Raw genomic sequence first — 18,339 nt, forward strand, 5'->3', positions numbered from 1 at the left:
AATTGCTCACAAACAAAGGTCCCGTGGAATAAATGGGTCAGTTTTGGATTGACATACTATGACTTTTGGATTGCCACGAGGATCACTGTTTAAGCTATTTAACTACTTACAATCTATATCAGTGACATAGATAAGAGAATTAAGTGAAATGTATCCAAATTTAATGTTGCCACGTGGGAAGGCAAGTAGTGAGAGAAACAGGAAAAGGACCTCGATAAGTTCGTAGAGCATGTAAGAATATGGCAACTGGGATATGATATAGAGATATGTGAAATGAAAAATACTTCTATAACATGATGGTTGCATTCTTGTGCAACTTTGCCTTATAGAAAAGTTGTACTTTAGAACCAGTACTTAAAACATTGGTGATTGAATTGCATTACAGCCAACACACATTTTAAAAGTTCATTCTTTAGAAAGTGTCCTCAATTCATCAATTGCATTACAATGAATTTGCATTAACGAAACATTTGTTATAACAGAATGACCTGCAGAGCACTTTTTTTTTAAATGGTAAGAGTTTGGGAGATTTTGGTATTTGGGCATACCTGGATATCAATATACACAAAAAAGTAAATTTGCATGCAATGCGGAAAACAGATAGCATGTTAGCCTTTAATACAAAGAAATTTGAGAACATGAAAATAAAATAAAAGTTTATATAAAAATCACGCAAGGCCTTGGAGTGACCAAATTTAGAGTTTTGGTTTCCTTATCTAAAGGCAATCCTTGGGTCATGAACGGGTTCTGTTCTGGAGTTTGTTTGCAAATTGATTGAAATGCAAGTTGGAATACAATATAAAACAGCCATTCATAAATGCAGGATATGTTTGCATGTCAGGTCTTTAAAATTACACTCCTGTTTGGGACTGTGTTCCTATGTATGAGTGTTAGTAAGTTGGGTGTTAGTAGGTCGGGATCTCTTGTGTTTAATTGTCTTGGAGGAATGTGACAAGGTTTCTTTAATTCTTGGGATGAGCAGACTGCCTCCAGGTGAATAGGCAATATTGCCCTAAATTTTAGAAGAATGAAAGGTGATCTCATTGAAGATTTAAAATATATCTTAAGAGGTTTAACAGGTTAGGTGCAGAAGAATGTTTTCCCTGACAGGAAGTCTGGTTGCAGTCTCAGCAAAGGAGGTCAGCCAGAATGACTAAGATAAGGATAAATCTTTTTACTCAAAGGGTTGTAAATCTTTGGAATTTTCTACTCCAAAAAGCTGTGAATGTTTAACCATTGAGTAGGTTCAAGACCAGGATTGTTAGATTTTGGGGTATTACTTTGGATGTAGATGGGGCATAACCTTAGCCATGATCTTATTGAATGGTGGAAAAAGCTCAAAAGGCTGAATGGCTTATTCTTTCTCTTTCTTTTATGCTCTTATGTGCTTACTCTATCAAAATGGATAGCAAATTCTGGAGTTTGCACATGACTGGAATAACATAGAAATTCATAAATTGCTATTAGTGATTCTCTGCCAGAGGGTGTGCTGTTGAGGTACACAGACAATGGAATCAATGGAAATCAGTTTATTTGACAAGAACTTTTTTCTTACGCTGTTTGTCTCATTGCATAACACCCCAAGAGATGCATCTTGTCAAATATGTGACTGAATTTTTAACAGCATATTAAGTTCTGCTAAACGCCCTTATGGTCCTGAAAAGCTATAGTTCTTTTTGTGGAATCTGAAATTTCTCCATAATTATAATGAAAATCCAATACCAAATAGTTTTTGCTTTAACTCAAACAGCGAACATACCCATATGAATTAAGTACAGGAGAGAGTCGTTTGGCCCCAAGAGCCTGTTCATTTATTTTGCTACCTGAAAATGTATATTAAAAGAGTAGGATTTTAAGTTCTTTTAACTTTCTGATTTTCTGCACATGAATATTTTAATGTGATTTGCTACTTAGCAGTGTGTTGGCACTGTAGTTATTACATTCCAATTTAAAGTGCTGTTGGAAAAGGGAAAAAGTCAGACCATAAAGATCATTAGGAACAGTGAAGTCAAGGAAAGGAAGGGAAGGACCACAGATGGAACAGGTGAAGGTGAGACAATGATGGAAGTTGGAAGAAAAATTGTGAAACTTTTCCATTTCTAGTCGTGAGCAGGAGACGACAATGAGATAATTAATGTATGAGAAGAGGAGTTTTGGTTGAGTCCAGAGTAGGACTGGAATAAGAAATGTTCCACATACCCCATCAGGGAATAGGCAGAGCTGGGACCCAAGTGAGCATCCATTACCATACCTTTGGTTTAAGAAAGTGGGATGAACTAAAAGAGAAGTTGTTCAATGTGAGAACAAAGTCATTCAGGTGAAGGAGATAGAGATAGATGGAAACTGTGCAGATCTCTTTTCAAGAAGGAAGAAGAAAACCATCCTGATGGGGAATAGATGCATAGAGAGATTGCACATCACTGGTGAAGAGGAAGCAGCTAGAGCCATGAAACTGGAAATTGTGGAACCAATATAAAGGATCAGAACAATTGCTAAGACAAAGTAAATGGGGCAAGCGTGATCAAGGGGCAATAATAGAGCCAAGGTAGCGAAAAAAAAACATTAATTAAGGTTAGGAACAAGCTGAAGAAATGGATCTGCCAATGTAATCCTTTTTGTGAATAACAATAAATGCCGGCTGTGTGGGTTGAGGGACTATGAGGTGGGAAGCTACGGAGGGGAGATCACCAGAGAGACATGCCTAGAAATAACAGTCTTATTTTCAGTGGTAGGGTCATGATCTAGTAGGGGATGGAAAGAAATATATGACAGCTGGCACTCAGCCTCTGCAAGTTAGGCGTCAGCACACTAGATGATAACACTATCAGCCAGTTTGATCACAGATTTATGGTTGGACCCAAGGAAATTGAGTGCTGGAAGTTCAGAGAGAGACAGGTAGACTGGACGATGGGAAGCACAGAAACCAAGGTGTTCGATGTCAATTAGCAGTTCTTGATGAAACAATTAAGTGATGTTACAAAGTTAGAGGGATGGGTTCAGGTGGAGGAGTAGTTTTGGAAATGGGTAAAAAGGTCTGCATGGCAGAGATGATTCCTGTCCAAAGAAATAAGCACAAATGACAAGATAAAGCTAAATCTTTGGCTGGGCACAGTTCATTCAACAACAGAGAAGGAAAGGTCAGAGAATATAGTGAACATATGGCAAGAAGTAGGATTATATGAAGGGATGGAGTCAGAGGGAACGGGAGGGGAAAAAAAGATCCTGAGGCATGTTGGTACCACTGCAATATATGGAGATGGCATTCCTGAACAAATAATTAGAACAAAAGAAAATTTGCATTACCATGCTTCACTAAAATAGTCTCCATGAGATAATTTTCTTTTTTGATTTTAAAGGCATCAAGGGCTACAGGGAAATGGTGGGTATATGACATTTAGATAAAGGATCAACCATGACTATATCATCTAAGCCTGCTCCAAGTTTCTATTCGAAGGGAATTTTTTGATAAACTAAGAAAGACGGCTATTGAAAGAATTGCAATTATTCATGTGGATTTTAAAGAAGCATTTGACAAAATACCATACAAAAGGCAATTTAACAGAATTATGCTTCATGGAAATAGGCAGATCATTAAGTTAGCTTTGTTCATCATTGAATTGAGGACATAAAATAGTGAGTTGAGTAAATAGTTGTTTTCAGAGTGAAACATGGTAGGCAGTAATATACTCCAAGGGTCAATTCTAGGACTTTATTATATATGTAAATAAATGACTTGTATACAAAAATACAGAATAAAATTTCAAAATCTGGCAATGATACCATATTTGATGATGTGGCAAACTATTGTCACCTCTTGATGAAAATGATGGTGCACATTTTTCCTCAGCTTATGAATAATATGTTTCTTTCATTTTAGGCTTTTTAAATCATAACACTTTTTTTAACTTTAAAACTGATTCTTAGTTTTTTTAATAATGCTGTTTTCAAATTTCTATTTCCTCAAGGTCCTTTCTCATTTCTTTCCACGCATGCTATTTTCATAAAATGATTAAAATAATAAAATCATTAAAATGATAAATCACTCTAATGCAAAATATCTTAAGACTTGTTTTGAGCTGTAATAAAATACTCATGAAGAAACAAATATATTGGCAGTCAGTAGATATTTGCATGCAAGGTAAATTTTCTACAAAAGTGCTTTTACTGTACAAGCTTGTTTTTCTGCAGCTCTGAGATGGGTTGTGTTGACCTTACTGTCAGGTTTAGCAACAGTAAATACTGAAATAAATTTAGTTAAGAAAATAATATTCAAGTTTGGAACGGGGGAAAACTATGATGGCATAAACATTATATATCAAATGTTTTCCAGTCCAAGTGGGCAATTGTAAACTTATAGCTTCATTCTTTACACAGAAACCTGTAACAAGTATGTTGCTGTCATTTCCTCTTCTGTCATTGAATTATTTTAGCTAACATTTTGAAAGAGAGGCAATGATTTTTCTAATTTGTAAAGCAGCATTCTCTTTTATATTGAAGTGCTACTTGAAAACCTTTGAAAAGTTTCAACACAAAAAAACTTTTACTTTTTACATTTCGCTACTGTTCCTCCCATCATGGAAGAATGGTCATATTGGACTTTGAATATTAACTCTGTTACTGTCTCCACAGAGTTGGCCTGCTGAATTTCTCTAGCACTTTCTTTTTATTTCAGATCTCCAGTATCTGAAGTACTTTGCTTTTTGACCGGTGAATATAGTTGAGCACACTATTGTGGAACTCTCATTATAAGATTTTGTGGTTGAGGTAACTGGCCTCAACAACTACAAACATTTTTCTTTCGCTAGCTATGACTTCAGTGAGTAAAAGACTACGTCAGACTAACTGAGACTAGATTGAGTTAGTTTTAGTTGCAATGGCCAGAAAAAAACATGGGTGATAGTTTTTAAAATCTCCTATTGCCATTGTCAATCATCATGGTTGTTGCAAAACATTAAATATTTCAAAATGTCTGCATGAATTCTTCTGGAATTCATCTGGAATTAAGACTTCACCAAGTTGGATTTCATAGAAGAGAAGATGTACCTTTAATTCTGACTTACAGCAACAAGTTGCCTCTGAGTGAACACAAAGAACAAAGAAGGCGAATAGGTTTGAAATGGTCCCTTATAAAAATTATACTTACAAGTTATTGGCATTTCACCTCACTCTTAATCATTGCTCAAATACAACTGTCCATCATAATCAGTTCTGTCACGTTTATAATGTAAACTGATAAATATTATTTCAAGGACTTACCTATAAAAATAAGAGCACCCTCTCACTGTATTATGACTGAAATATTCCTGTGTCTTTTCATTTCCAAAGTCTTCCAAAGGATCTGACCATAAGAGATCACACATTGGACCAAAAGCTGGTGGTTCTTTATATCTGTCTAACTGTGAAAAGAAACACATTGCATTTTCCTCCTGCTGCACCTAATGAGTATAAAACATCCTGATTTCGATGTCAGCACACTACTTATTTTTTTAAATGCTCATTACATTTTCCAATCACAGAAAATACATTCTGCATGTACTTTAGATGGTCTACACTTCATGAGAAATGAATAAATTGTGTTGATAGAGTAGCTTTAATATGATGCTAAATAGAAACCTATAAAGAAAAATGGATAGAAAGCCAATGAAGGAGGTGGCTGCAGAAATCATTGAGATTTGATTCAAGAATTCAGCCCTTCAGGATGATCTTAAAAGAAAAAAGATGGTTTATGAAAGGAATTTCAGTCCCAACATTGTGAACGACTTGAACTCTTCAGGAACACTTGCTGATTCAGCAATTATTTTTCCAAGTCAATGAAGAGACACGTTTCTGATTCTCTGCACACAGTTTTGTTGTTTATCAGCCACAAACTACAGCAGAGAGCATAGTGATTAAACAACTCATTTAATTAAAGATGATTAAACACTCTTAACATATTATTCCTCATTAAAACTACGAGCAAACATAGTGTGTGGAAGAGTCATACACCTAATGCACAATATACATAATGCAATTAAAGGTTTGCTCTCACAAGTACTGAATCACTTGTCACCATCAGCACTTTTGGGGATGCAGGAAGCAGTGGATGCAGATCTCTCATTGAACACAACTGCTTGTTTGGTCTATATTACCAGACCTCTAGACTATTACAGCAGTTTTTCTAGGCCTCCTATCCCTCACTAATTTAGCAAACACACTTTAAATATCCAGGCACTATCAATCATGTGTAAGCCAGTAAATTCTTCAATTTCTTTCATCATTGTTCCTATGATTTTCTTTTTTTTTAGTTTTACAGCTTTTGAAAAGAAAAGAGAAAGATAAGTTTACCACTTCATAAAATATTAAACCATAACATTGAAAAACTCGCCTTCTTTATATCATCCAGGGTGTGTATTTCAGGGGAAAGACCTCCATGTACACAAAGAAACTGCTGGTTCATCAGCGCAGCAAGTGGAAGACAGTCAAAAGCTTCCATGCACGCATCATATATCTGTTCTGAATACTTGATTTTACCTGATGAAAAAAAGAAATCCATGTTTATTTTTGTATACTGAAGGTCTAAATGTTTTGCATGATAAATCATGCAAGATTCTATTTAATTACATAACAAGAAAAGAATAATGGGTAAGACCTTTATTCAAAATAATTTCAACTTCAACTTGGACTATAACTTGATAGTGGATTAGCCATCTATTGTAAGACTGATCCAATTTACACAAAAGTTATTTGTGCAAATTAGGCAAAGTCCATGAGAAAAGGAAGTCAAAAGTGGCATTTCAGACATTCAGCTATCTTACCCTAACAAATCTCAGGGATGAAACCCTACTTTTGGAGTAGAAGTGACCTGTACAAGAAGGACAGATTGCATCTAAATTGGAAGGGGACTAATATACTGGTAGGCAGATTTGCTACAGCTGCTCGGGAGGATTCAAACTAGTAAGGTGGTCGTGGGACCCAAGGAGATAGTGCGGAAAGAGATCAATTTGAGACTGGTACAGTTGAGAACAGAAGTGAGTCAAACAGTCAGAGCAGGCAGGGACAAGTTAGGACTAATAAATTAAACTGCACTTATTTCAATGCACAGGGCCTAACAGTGAAGACAGATGAACTCAGGGCATGGTTAGGAACATGGGACTGGGATATCGTAGCAATCACAGAAATGTGGCTGAGGGATGGGCAGGACTGACAGCTTAATGTTCCAGAATACAAATGCTACAGGAAGGATAGAAAGGGAGGCAAGTGAGGGGGTGTGGGGGGGGGGAGGAGGAGGAGGCAAATGAGGAGGGGGGGGGGTGTGGCAATTTTGATTACAGCAGTGCTGAGGGAGGATATTCCCAGAAATACACTCAGGGAAGTTATTTGGGTGGAACTGAGAAATAAAAAAGGGATGATAACCTTATTGGGATTGTATTATAGACCCCCTAATAGTCAGAGGGAAATTGAGAAACAAACTTGTCAGGAGATCTCAGCTATCTGTAAGAATAATAGGGTGGTTATGGGAGGGGATTTTAACTTTCCAAATATAGGCTGGGACTGCCATAGTGTTAAGGGTTTAGATGGAGAGGAATTTGTTAAGTGTGTACAACACAATTTTCTGATTCAGTATGTGGATGTACCTACTAGAGAAATGCAAAACTTGACTTACTCTTGGGAAATAAGGCAGGGCAGGTGACTGAGGTGTCAGTGGAGGAGCACTTTGGGGCCAGTGACCATTATTCTATTAGATTTAAAATAATGATGGAGAAGGATAGACCAGATCTAAAAGTTCTAAATTGAAGAAAGGCTAATTTTGATAGGATTAGGCAAGAACATTTGAAAGCTGATTGGGGGCAGATGTTCGCAGGTAAAGGGACAGCTGGAAAATGGGAAACCTTCAAAAATGAGATAACGAGAATCCAGAGAAAGTATATTCCTGTTCGAGTGAAAAGAAAGGCTGGTAGGTATAGGGAATGCTAGATGACTAAAGAAATTGAGGGTTTGGTTAAGAAAAGTAAGGAAGCATATGTCAGGTATAGACAGGATAGGTCGAGTGAATCCTTAGAAGAGTATACAGGAAGTAGGAGTATATTTAAGAGGGAAATTAGGAGGGCAAAATGAGGATGTGAGATAGCTTTGGCAAATAGAATTAAGGAGAATCCAAAGAGTTTTTACAAATACATTAAGGACAAAAGGTAACGAGGGAGAGAATAGGGCCCTTCAAAGTCCAGCAAGGCGGCCTTTGTGTGGAGCTGCAGAAAATGGAGGAGATACTAAATGAGCATTTTGCATCAGTATTTACTGTGGAAAAGGATATGGAAGATATAGACTGTAGGGAAATAGATGGTGACATCTTGAAAAATGTTCATATTACAGAGGAGGAAGTGCTGGATGTCTTGAAATGCATAAAAGGGGATAAATCCCCAGGACATGATCAGATGTACCCGAGAACTCTGTGAGAAGCTAGAGAAGTGATTGCTAGGCCTCTTGCTGAGATATTTGTATCATCGATAGTCACAGTTGAGGTGCCGGAAGACTGGAGGTTGGCTAATGTGGCGCCACTATTTAAGAAGGGTAGCCAGGGAATTATAGACCAGTGAACCTGACGTCGGTGGTGGGCAAGTTGTTGAAGGGAATCCTGAGGGACAGGATGTACATGTATTTGGAAAGGCAAGGACTGATTAGGGATAGTCAACATGGTTGTATGGATGGAAAATCATGTCTCACAAACTTGATAGAGTTTTTTGAGGGAGTAACAAAGAGGATTGATGAGGGCAGAGCAGTAGATGTGATCTATATGGACTTCAGTAAGGCATTCGACGAGGTTCCCCATGGGAGACAGATTAGCAAGGTTAGATCTCATGGAATACAGGGAGAACTAGCCATTTGGATACAGAACTGACTCAAAGGTAGAAGACAGAGGGTGGTGGTGGAGGGTTGTTTCTCAGACTGGAGGCCTCTGACAAGTGGAGTACCACAAGGATCGGTGCTGGGTTCTCTAATTTTTGTCATTTACATAAATGATTTGGATGCAAGCATAAAAGGTACAGTTAGTAAGTTTGCAGATGACACCAAAATTGGAAGTGTAGTGGACAGAGAAGAGGGTTACCTCAGATTACAACGGGATCTTGACCAGATGGGCCAATGGGCTGAGAAGTGGCAGATGGAGTTTAATTCAGATAAATGTCGGGTGCTGCATTTTGGGGAAGCAAATCTTAGCAGGATTTATACATTTAATGGTAAGGTCCTGGGGAGTGTTGCTGAAAAAAGAGAGCTCCTTGAAAGTGGAGTCGCAGATAGATAGGATAGTGAAGAAGGTGTTTGGTATGCTTTCCTTCATTGGTCAGAGTATTGAGTACAGGCGTTGGGAGGTCATGTTGCGGCTGTACAGGAAATTGGTTAGGCCACTGTTAGAATATTGTGTGCAATTCTGGTCTCCTTCCTATCGGAAAGATGTTGTGAAGCTTGAAAGGGTTCAAAAAAGATTTTAAAGCATGTTGCTATTTGAGCTATAGGGAGAGGCCGAACAGGCTGGGGATGTTTTCCCTGGAGCATCAGAGGCTGAGGGGTGACCTTATAGAGGTTTATAAAATCATGAGGGGCATGGATAGGATAAGTAGGCAAAGTCTTTTCCCGGAAGTTGGGGAGTCCAGAACTAGAGGGCATCGGTTTAGGGTGCGAGGGGAAAGATATAAAAGAGACCTACGGGGCAACTTTTTCACACAGAGGATGGTACGTGTATGGAATGAGCTGCCAGAGGAAGTGGTGGAGGCTGGTACAATTGCAACATTTAAGAGGCATTTGGGTGGGTATATGAATTGGAACGGTTTGGAGGGATATGGGCCGGGTGCTGGCAAATGGGACTGGATTGGGTTGGGATATCTGGTCGGCATGGACGTGTTGGACCGAAGGATTTGTTTCCATGCTGTACATCTCTATGACTCTGTGATAGAGGGCAAGATCTGAGGGACACAGAAAATCAGTAGGTAAACACGGAGTTGGTTGCAATGATATCCCAATGAGCTGCATTCAGCCATTAAGTTTCATATATCTCTAACTCTTCAGGCAATATTTTAAATGGTAGGTTAGGAGGCTTGGATGACCAGTAAAATAGCAGATAACTGCACCAGACATTTCTCAGCAGTGAGTTGTGAGCTGGATTGGCTGGCTACAATATGGAGGCAGACAGCCCATTTCAATAAGTTAGTCTTCTCTATGGAAGCACCTTTCAGGGCCACCTCCCCACCTCAGGGATATGCCCTTTCTGTGGCTATTCAGGGAGCCAGAAGTGGAGGTTGTATCCTCAAAAGAGAGCTCTGAGACCAGGAATGACAATCTCTGTGACTCCAATGCTCCCTGGTGGGAATTACCCTTCATCCCACATAGCCTTCTCCAACACTCATACATCCTAGGTTGCTACATTTTGAGGCATTACATTTTTAGATTTGCTGGCCCTCTGATTGGACTGGCAGCATTTGCCCAAACTCCTGAATATGATGGTAAAATCAAAGGTGGTCAATTAACTGGCTGCCTCCAAAAATATTGCTGAACTGGTCTTGCAGGCAACTGGCACTGATGCAGGCGTCCCAAGGCTTGTGATCAAATCCAGCCCATTAAAATCTCAGGGTGTCTCCTCACCTACTGTAATTTCTTCACTGTGACTGATGAAGAGGAAGAAGAAATTGAGAACATGAGGAAAAAGAGAAATTGCTTTTCATGGACAATGCTGATGACATCAACAAGAGGATATTGAGGAAATGGTCACACGGTCATGCTGGAGCAAGATCCTGCCTCACATTCCAATGCCACATCTCTTCACTTGTAGCCCCGACATTACTTTCTTACTTCTATGGAGCGAATCATGCTCTTTCATGCAAAATAATTAAGACAGAATCAGTCAGGATGTGACTCCAGCTGGTTTATAGACCATGGGGGATGCAAGCTTCAGGAAATGTCACTTTTCTGTGGTGACAGTTCAGAAACTTTTCTATAGCCTTACTTGAAAGAAATTCATTTGACGAACATCAGACCAACCTGTAGGCTCTGTGGTCAGCTTTCAACGATGATGACCTCTGATATCATCTTTCTCAAATCTTAAAACTTATAAATATTTTTCAAATGAATCCTTCTGTGATGTCTACACAGCAAATGTGATTAATTAAATATTATATTTCTAAACACAATACTAGCCTCAAAATTCAGGTGAAAAACAAACAACTCATTACAGTTTCAAATAACTATGCATACATTCGATATTGAACATAGAATCCCTACAGTGTGGAAACAGGCCATTCAGTCCAAACAAATCCATCCCCTACTCTATAATTCCCCTGGCTAATGCACCTATGGGGAAATTAGCACAGCTAATCCATCTAACTTCCACATCTTTGGAACTGCTGGAGGAAACCAGAACAAGCCACTTAGACTCAGGGAAACTCCACAGGGACAGCTGCCTTGGCTGGAATCAAACCAGGGTCCCTGGCATTGTGAGGCAGCAGTGCTAACCACTGAGCTACCATGAAGCCTTTAAAAATACACATAGAAATACATAGTATGTCAGACAAAATTAATATGGTTTGACAAAAGAAAAATTACACTTGATGTATTCATTGGAGTCATGAAGGATACAACCAGAATGATAGATTAAAAAGGAACCAGTAAATGTAGCTGATTGGATTATCAAATTGCTTTTAATCAGATGCCATGAAACATTTAAATGCTGTTGGACTTGGGTTGACATGGTAACATGGATAGAGGTTTGGTTACTAGACAAAAAGTGAAGGGGACAGATAAATGGGATATTTCCAATTTTGCAGGCTGAATAGTGGAGTGCTGCATACATTGGTGACAGGGCCTCAGGTATTTGTATTCCATATTAATAATTTAAACCAAAGAGGCAGAAGGTAATGTATCTAAATTTGCTGATGATAAAAATCTAGGTGAGAATGTAAGTTGTGAACAGGACACAATAGTGCCAAAGAAATATAGACAGGGAGTGGGTAACAAAGTGACAGATGCTATATTTTAAAGAGAAATGTTAGGTTATTCACTTTGGTTGTAAAAATAGCAAAATATTTTTTAAAAGGCATTTAACTGGTAAAGGTTGAATTTCAGACAGACTTCGGTCTGCTTGTACATACAGTGAATTCTCCTATGATTTTTGAGTGCTCAGCAAAAACGTTTACAATCTGCCTGTGGGTTGCTGTTGTCTCTTGCATGACATCAGACCAAGGTTCTACTTGCATAAGCAATGATAAATCTGCTTATGAAGTCAGTGCTGGAGTAATGGGTGGAAGTATTGGCTTTGCATTGCACACACTTGTTCAGAAAATATTATCTCTGTCCTCCTAAAATATTGATGAGAGAGGCTACTCCATCTGGGTCTGACCAGGTTTGTGTTGTCCCATGTAATGTGATCCAGCTTGTAAACTGAGGTTGGTTTTCAGATTATTCACTCATTGAATGTAGGCATCACTGGCAGGCCAGCATTTTCTGCTTGTTCTTAGTTTCTCTTGAGAGGGTTGTGGTGAGTTACCTTCTTGAACCGCAGTCTACGTGCTATTGGTAAATGCACAATGCCATTAGAGAGGGAATTTCAGAATTTTGATCCAGAGATAGTGAAGGAATGGTGATATATTTCCAAGTCAGGATCATGAATAGCTTGTAGGTGGTGGTATTTCCATTTATCTCTCATTCTTGTCCTTTTAGAGTCAGTGGTCTTGGACTTTGAAAGCTGCTGTCTAATGATCCTTGGTGAATTTCTGCACTACATCTTTTAGATTATATGCACAGCTCCTCATGAGCATCAGTAGTATACGAAGTGGATATTTCTGTATGTGGTACCAATCAATTTGGCTGCTTTGTTGGGGATGGTTTCAAGCTTCTTGAGGGTTGTTGAAACTGCGTCCATCCAAGCAAGTGGGACATATTCCACCACATTCCTGACTTGTGCTTTATAGATGGATGACAGGTTTTGAGGCATTCAGGAAGTTAGTTACTAGCCTCTGACCTGCTCTCGTAACCAATGTATTTGTATTGTGAATCCAGTTGAGTTTCTGGTTAATGGTAACTACCAGGATGTTTATAGCAGCAAATGCAATGATGGCAATGTCGCTAAATGTCAAGAAACAGTAGTCATAGGAGATGGTTATTGCTTGGCATTTGTGTGGTACAAATGTTGCTTGCCACTTGTCAGCCTAAACCTGAATATTGTCCAGATCCTATTGCATTTGAACATGGACTGCTTCAGTATTTGAGGAGTTGCAAATGATGCTGAAAGTTCTGCAATCATTGCTGAACATACCCACTTCTAACCTTTGATATAATTGTTTTCATACCTATTTTTGAGACATCCTCTGGTACAGATACCCATTTTCAGGTGGCTAAAGGCCACTGTCTTTGGTATCAAGGAATCCTCTATGTGAACCAAAGTTGAGTTCTGACAAAGCATACTTTCGATGCCAGGTACACAACATTTTGCAACTATCTTGGAGTTGGGAATTTTGTCCTGCCATTTGATGTTGAAAATAGATCTCAGACAGCAAAGATGTAATGTTTCTGGTTGCCAATTTTACAAACATAAATAAATTATGGAAGAACCATAGGTTGGTAGACTTTAGTATTTGTTCTGAGACAAATACCATGTGCCTTCCAAAGTCTGTGAGGCAGCCTGTCAAATTGAGCTTTACTTTGTTAGATAATGATTAATTTTGCCATCCAATGTAGTACTAGTGGAGAAGATAGAAAGAAATCTGATGGAACAGGGAGGATATGGTGTTGGTAGTGGCTACAGGACCTTGGAGCATGTGGTCAAGGACTGGTTGATACATGATATTTCTTTTTCATTACAGACTTATTGTAATGTTCAAGTATTCCAAAACTGGGACAAAGCAATTAACAATAAGTTAAATGTCCTCTGGATTAATAGCAATCAGAGAGCAGTCATCTGTAAGTAAGGTTGCACTCAGTCCCCGCTCATTACCTTTTATGCAAGGCTTGTATTTTTCTAAGTTGAAGAGGTTACCACCTGTCCTGAATCAAATACATATCCCATTGTCAAGACCTTTTGAGTGTTTATTGAGAATAGTAAACGAGTACATGACAAAAAAAGCTCAAGCCAATCATTGGCAATCACCTACTAACCTGTACAACTGTCCACCTCAGAATCCACTGGCCATGCATTTTGTGGGTCCTTGTGGCTGATGAACCCAATTCTGAAGCTGTGTCTCTGACAACACATTTGGCGGTTGTCTCTGGGAGGTGAAAGTGGTCCTTGGCCTTGATATGGTTCACATTCCTTTCTCCAGTTTCTTTTCCATACTTCCACAATGTTGGTGCTATTAACTGCTTCACGGATGCTGATGCTATATACCTGCCTTCCCATCTCCTCCACTTCCCGCTCCTCCGCCCTTGAACCCCGCCCCTCCAACCGCCACCAGGACAGAACCCCACTGGTTCTCACCTACCACCCCACCAACCTCCGTATACAGCGTATCATCCGCCGTCATTTCCGCCACCTCCAAACGGACCCCACCACCAGGGATATATTTCCCTCCCCTCCCCTATCAGCGTTCCGCAAAGACCACTCCCTTCGTGACTCCCTCGTCAGGTCCACACCCCCCACCAACCCAACCTCCAATCCCGGCACCTTCCCCTGCAACCGCAGGAAATGCAAAACTTGCGCCCACACCTCCTCCCTTACCTCTCTCCAAGGACCCAAGGGATCCTTCCATATCCACCACAAATTCACCTGCACCTCCACACACATCATCTATTGCATCCGCTGCACCCGATGTGGCCTCCTCTATATTGGGGAGACGGGCCGCCTACTTGCGGAACGCTTCAGGAAACCCTCTGGGACACCCGGACCAACCAACCCAACCACCCCGTGGCTCAACACTTTAACTCTCCCTCCCACTCCACCAAGGACATGCAGGTCCTTGGACTCCTCCATCGCCAGAAAATAACAACACGACGGTTGGAGGAAGAGTGCCTCATCTTCCGTCTGGGAACCCTCCAACCACAAGGGATGAACTCAGATTTCTCCAGTTTCCTCATTTCCCCTTCCCCCACCTTGTCTCAGTCGATTCCCTCGAACTCAGCACCGCCCTCCTAACCTGCAATTTTCTTCCTGACCTCTCCGCCCCACCCCACTCCGGCCTATCACCCTCACCTTGACCTCCTTCCACCTATCACATCTCCATCGCCCCTCCCCCAAGTCCCTCCTCCCTACCTTTTATCTTAGCCTGCTGGACACACTTTCCTCATTCCTGAAGAAGGGCTTGTGCCCGAAACGTAGAATTTCCTGTTCCTTGGATGCTGCCTGATCTGCTGCGCTTTAACCAGCAACACATTTTCAGCTCAATACGGGAATCAAGGACTATGAGGTTGGAGGCTGTGGATGGGAAGTCCCCTGAGGCAACGAGGTTGTGGATTGTCTGGGAGATGATGGTTTAGTGATGGGAGTTGAGGTCTTGTTTGAGGGGGAAGTAGGAGGAGGTGTCCATGAGTTGTCACCTGGCTTCTGCGGCATAGAGATTGATGCACCAAACTACCACTGTGCACACACACCGCCCCTCTCCCTCCACCCCCACCCGAAACACCCTTGTCCACTGGTTTGATGGTGATGCTGGGGTTGGAGAGGAGTGGAGGGCTGCGTGTTGCGAGGGTGAGAGGTGGGGGTGTGAGAGGGGTGAACGGATTGAGGTGGTCAATGTTACAGTGGCAGTTGGAGATGAAGAGATCAAGGGCAGGTAACAGATCAGGAAGGGGGTCCAAGTGGATGGAGTATGTTGGAGATGGGAGAAGGGTTCCTTGGAGGTTGGGTGGGAGTCCCAATGGAAAACATAAGTGCGGAGGCAGGGATGGTGGAAGAGAAGTTCAATGTCCCAGTTCTACTACTTACTCAAAATCCACAAACCTGACTCCCCCGGTCAATCCATCGTCTTTGCCTGCACCTGCCCCACCAAATATACCTCCTCATATCTTGACACTGTCTTGTCCCCCTTGGTCCAGGAACTCTCCACATAATGTTCGGGACATCACCCATGCCCTCCACCTCCTCCCTGACTTTCGCTCCCCCATCCCTCAACGCCTCATGTTCACCATGAACATTCAGTCCCTATAGACATCCACCTGCTATGGCGAAGGCCTCTATACTCATTCGAGACCTCACCCGCAACAACATCGCCTTCAAATCCTCCCACTTCCTTTAGACCAAAGGGGTATCCATAGGCATCCACATGGGCCCCAGCTATGCCTGCCTCTTTGTCGGATACCCGTGGAACAGTCCATCTTCCGCAGTCAAACTGGCACCATCCACCACCTTTTCCTCCGCTATGTTAATGACTGTATTGGTGACACCTCATGCTCCCATGAGGAGGTTGAACTTTTCATCAACTTCACAAACACCTTAATGATGACCTCAAGTTCACCTGGACCATCTTGGACACCTCCCTTCCCTTCCTGGGCCTCTCCATCTCCATCTCTGGCGACCAACTCAACATGGAAATCTAGTACAAACCCACCGACTCCCACAGCTACCTGGACTACACCTCCTCTCACACTCCCACCCTGTAAAAAACACTATCCCTTACTCCCAATTCTTCCGCCTCCGCCGTATCTGCTCCCAGGAAGTGCAATTCCACTCCAGAACATCTCAGATGGCCTCCTGTTTCAAGGACCACAATTTCCCCTCCTACATGATCAACAATGTCCTCCAGTGTATCTCCTCCACTTCCTGCACCTTAGCCCTTGAACCTCACCCCTTCAATCATAACAAGAATAGAACCCACACCGGGCCTCACCTTTCAGACCACTAATCTCCAGAAATAGCGCATTATCCTCTGCTACTTCCACTACCTACAATCAGGCCTCACCACCAGAGATATTATTCCCTCCCCACCCCTATCTGCATTCCACAGAGATTATCATCTCCATGAATCCCACGTTAGGTCCACACACCTCACCAACCCACTCTCTACCCCAGCATGTTCCCTTGCCGCCGCAAAAGGAGTAAAACCTGTGCCCACATCTTCCTCCTCACCTCTGTCCAAAGTCCCAAAGGATCTTTTCACATCTGGCAGAGACTTTCCTGCACATCCAAACACCACATCTATTGTGTCTGTTGCTCCTGATGTGGTCTCCTCTACTTTGGGGAGACAGGACACCAACTTGTTGAACGTATTAGGGAACATCTCGGGACACACACGCACCAACCAACCCGACTGCCTTTTGGCTGATCACTTCAACTCCAACTCCAACTCCAACTCCCACTCTGCCAAGGAGATGCAAGTCCTGGGCCTCCTCCACCACTAAATCCAAGACATCTGATGCCTGGAGGAAGAATGCCTCATCTTCCACCTTGGGACCCTTCAACCACATGGCATCAACATCAACTTGATCAGTTTTCTTATCTCCCCTTCCCCCACCTCATCTCAGATACAACCCTCCAACTCAACATTGCTCTCTTGAACTGTCCTACCTGTCCATCTTCCTTTGTGCCTATCCACTCTACCCTCCCTTCTGACCTATTACCATCAAGCCCCACCTGCATCTACCTATTGCCTTCCCAGCTACCTTTCCCCCGCTCTCCTACTTATCTCTCAACCCCCTTCCCCCCAACATTCCTGATGAAGAGCTTATACGTGAAATGGTGACTCTCCTGTTCCTCGGACGCTGCCTGACCTGTTGTGATTTTCTAGCGCCATACTTTTTTACTCTGATTTCCAGCGCCTGCAGTCCTCACTTTCTCTCAAGTTTATTATCAACAGAATCAACAACATTAAGTCAATTATTTTTGTTCTAACAATCAAACAGAAAAGTCAATGCTTTAATTTTGAAGAATCCACAGTTCATTTCAGAAGATAAAACATTTTCTTCTCATTGGAGACACATGTTCAGAGGAACTAGTGTGACGAGGCTGTTACTTTAAAGGTTATTTTGCCATGGCTTTTTTGAAGCAAGGTTGAAAGGCAGAAGCATAGAACTGACTATTGAAGATAGCTTAAGTAAAAAAATCATGTCTCACGAACTTAATTGAGTTTTTTGATGAAGTAACAAAGAGGATTGATGAGGGCACAGTGGTAGATGTGATCTATATAGACTCCAGTAAGGCATTCAACAGGGTTCCCCATGGGAGACTGGTTAGCAAGGTTAGATCTCATGGAATATAGGGAGAACTGGCCATTTGGATACAGAACTGGCTCAAAGGTAGAAGACAGAGGGTGGTAGTGGAGGGTTGTTTTTCAAATTAGAGGCCTGTGACCAGTGGATTGCCACAAGGATTGGTGCTGGGTCCACTACTTTTCGTCATCTATATGAATGAGTTGGATGTGAGCATAGGAGGTATAATTTGTAAGTTTGCAG

At 41.3% G+C, this 18,339-nt stretch overlaps 1 protein-coding gene across 7 annotated transcripts in view; it reads right to left on the reverse strand.

Moving 5' to 3' along the window:
• LOC132823387 (protein phosphatase 3 catalytic subunit alpha-like) overlaps nt 1–18,339 on the reverse strand; it is a 430,022-nt gene that overhangs the window by 92,620 nt on the left and 319,063 nt on the right. For all 7 annotated transcript variants that reach the window (XM_060837153.1, XM_060837149.1, XM_060837148.1 and 4 more), the window contains 2 exons: nt 6,365–6,510; nt 5,257–5,396 (listed from right to left, as the gene is read on the reverse strand). In XM_060837153.1, the coding sequence (XP_060693136.1) occupies nt 5,257–5,396; nt 6,365–6,510 (286 nt within the window). The remainder of the gene's footprint in view (nt 1–5,256; nt 5,397–6,364; nt 6,511–18,339) is intronic.

This window comes from Hemiscyllium ocellatum, chromosome 16 (genome assembly GCF_020745735.1).
Source record: "Hemiscyllium ocellatum isolate sHemOce1 chromosome 16, sHemOce1.pat.X.cur, whole genome shotgun sequence".
Taxonomy (NCBI): Eukaryota; Metazoa; Chordata; class Chondrichthyes; order Orectolobiformes; family Hemiscylliidae; genus Hemiscyllium; species Hemiscyllium ocellatum.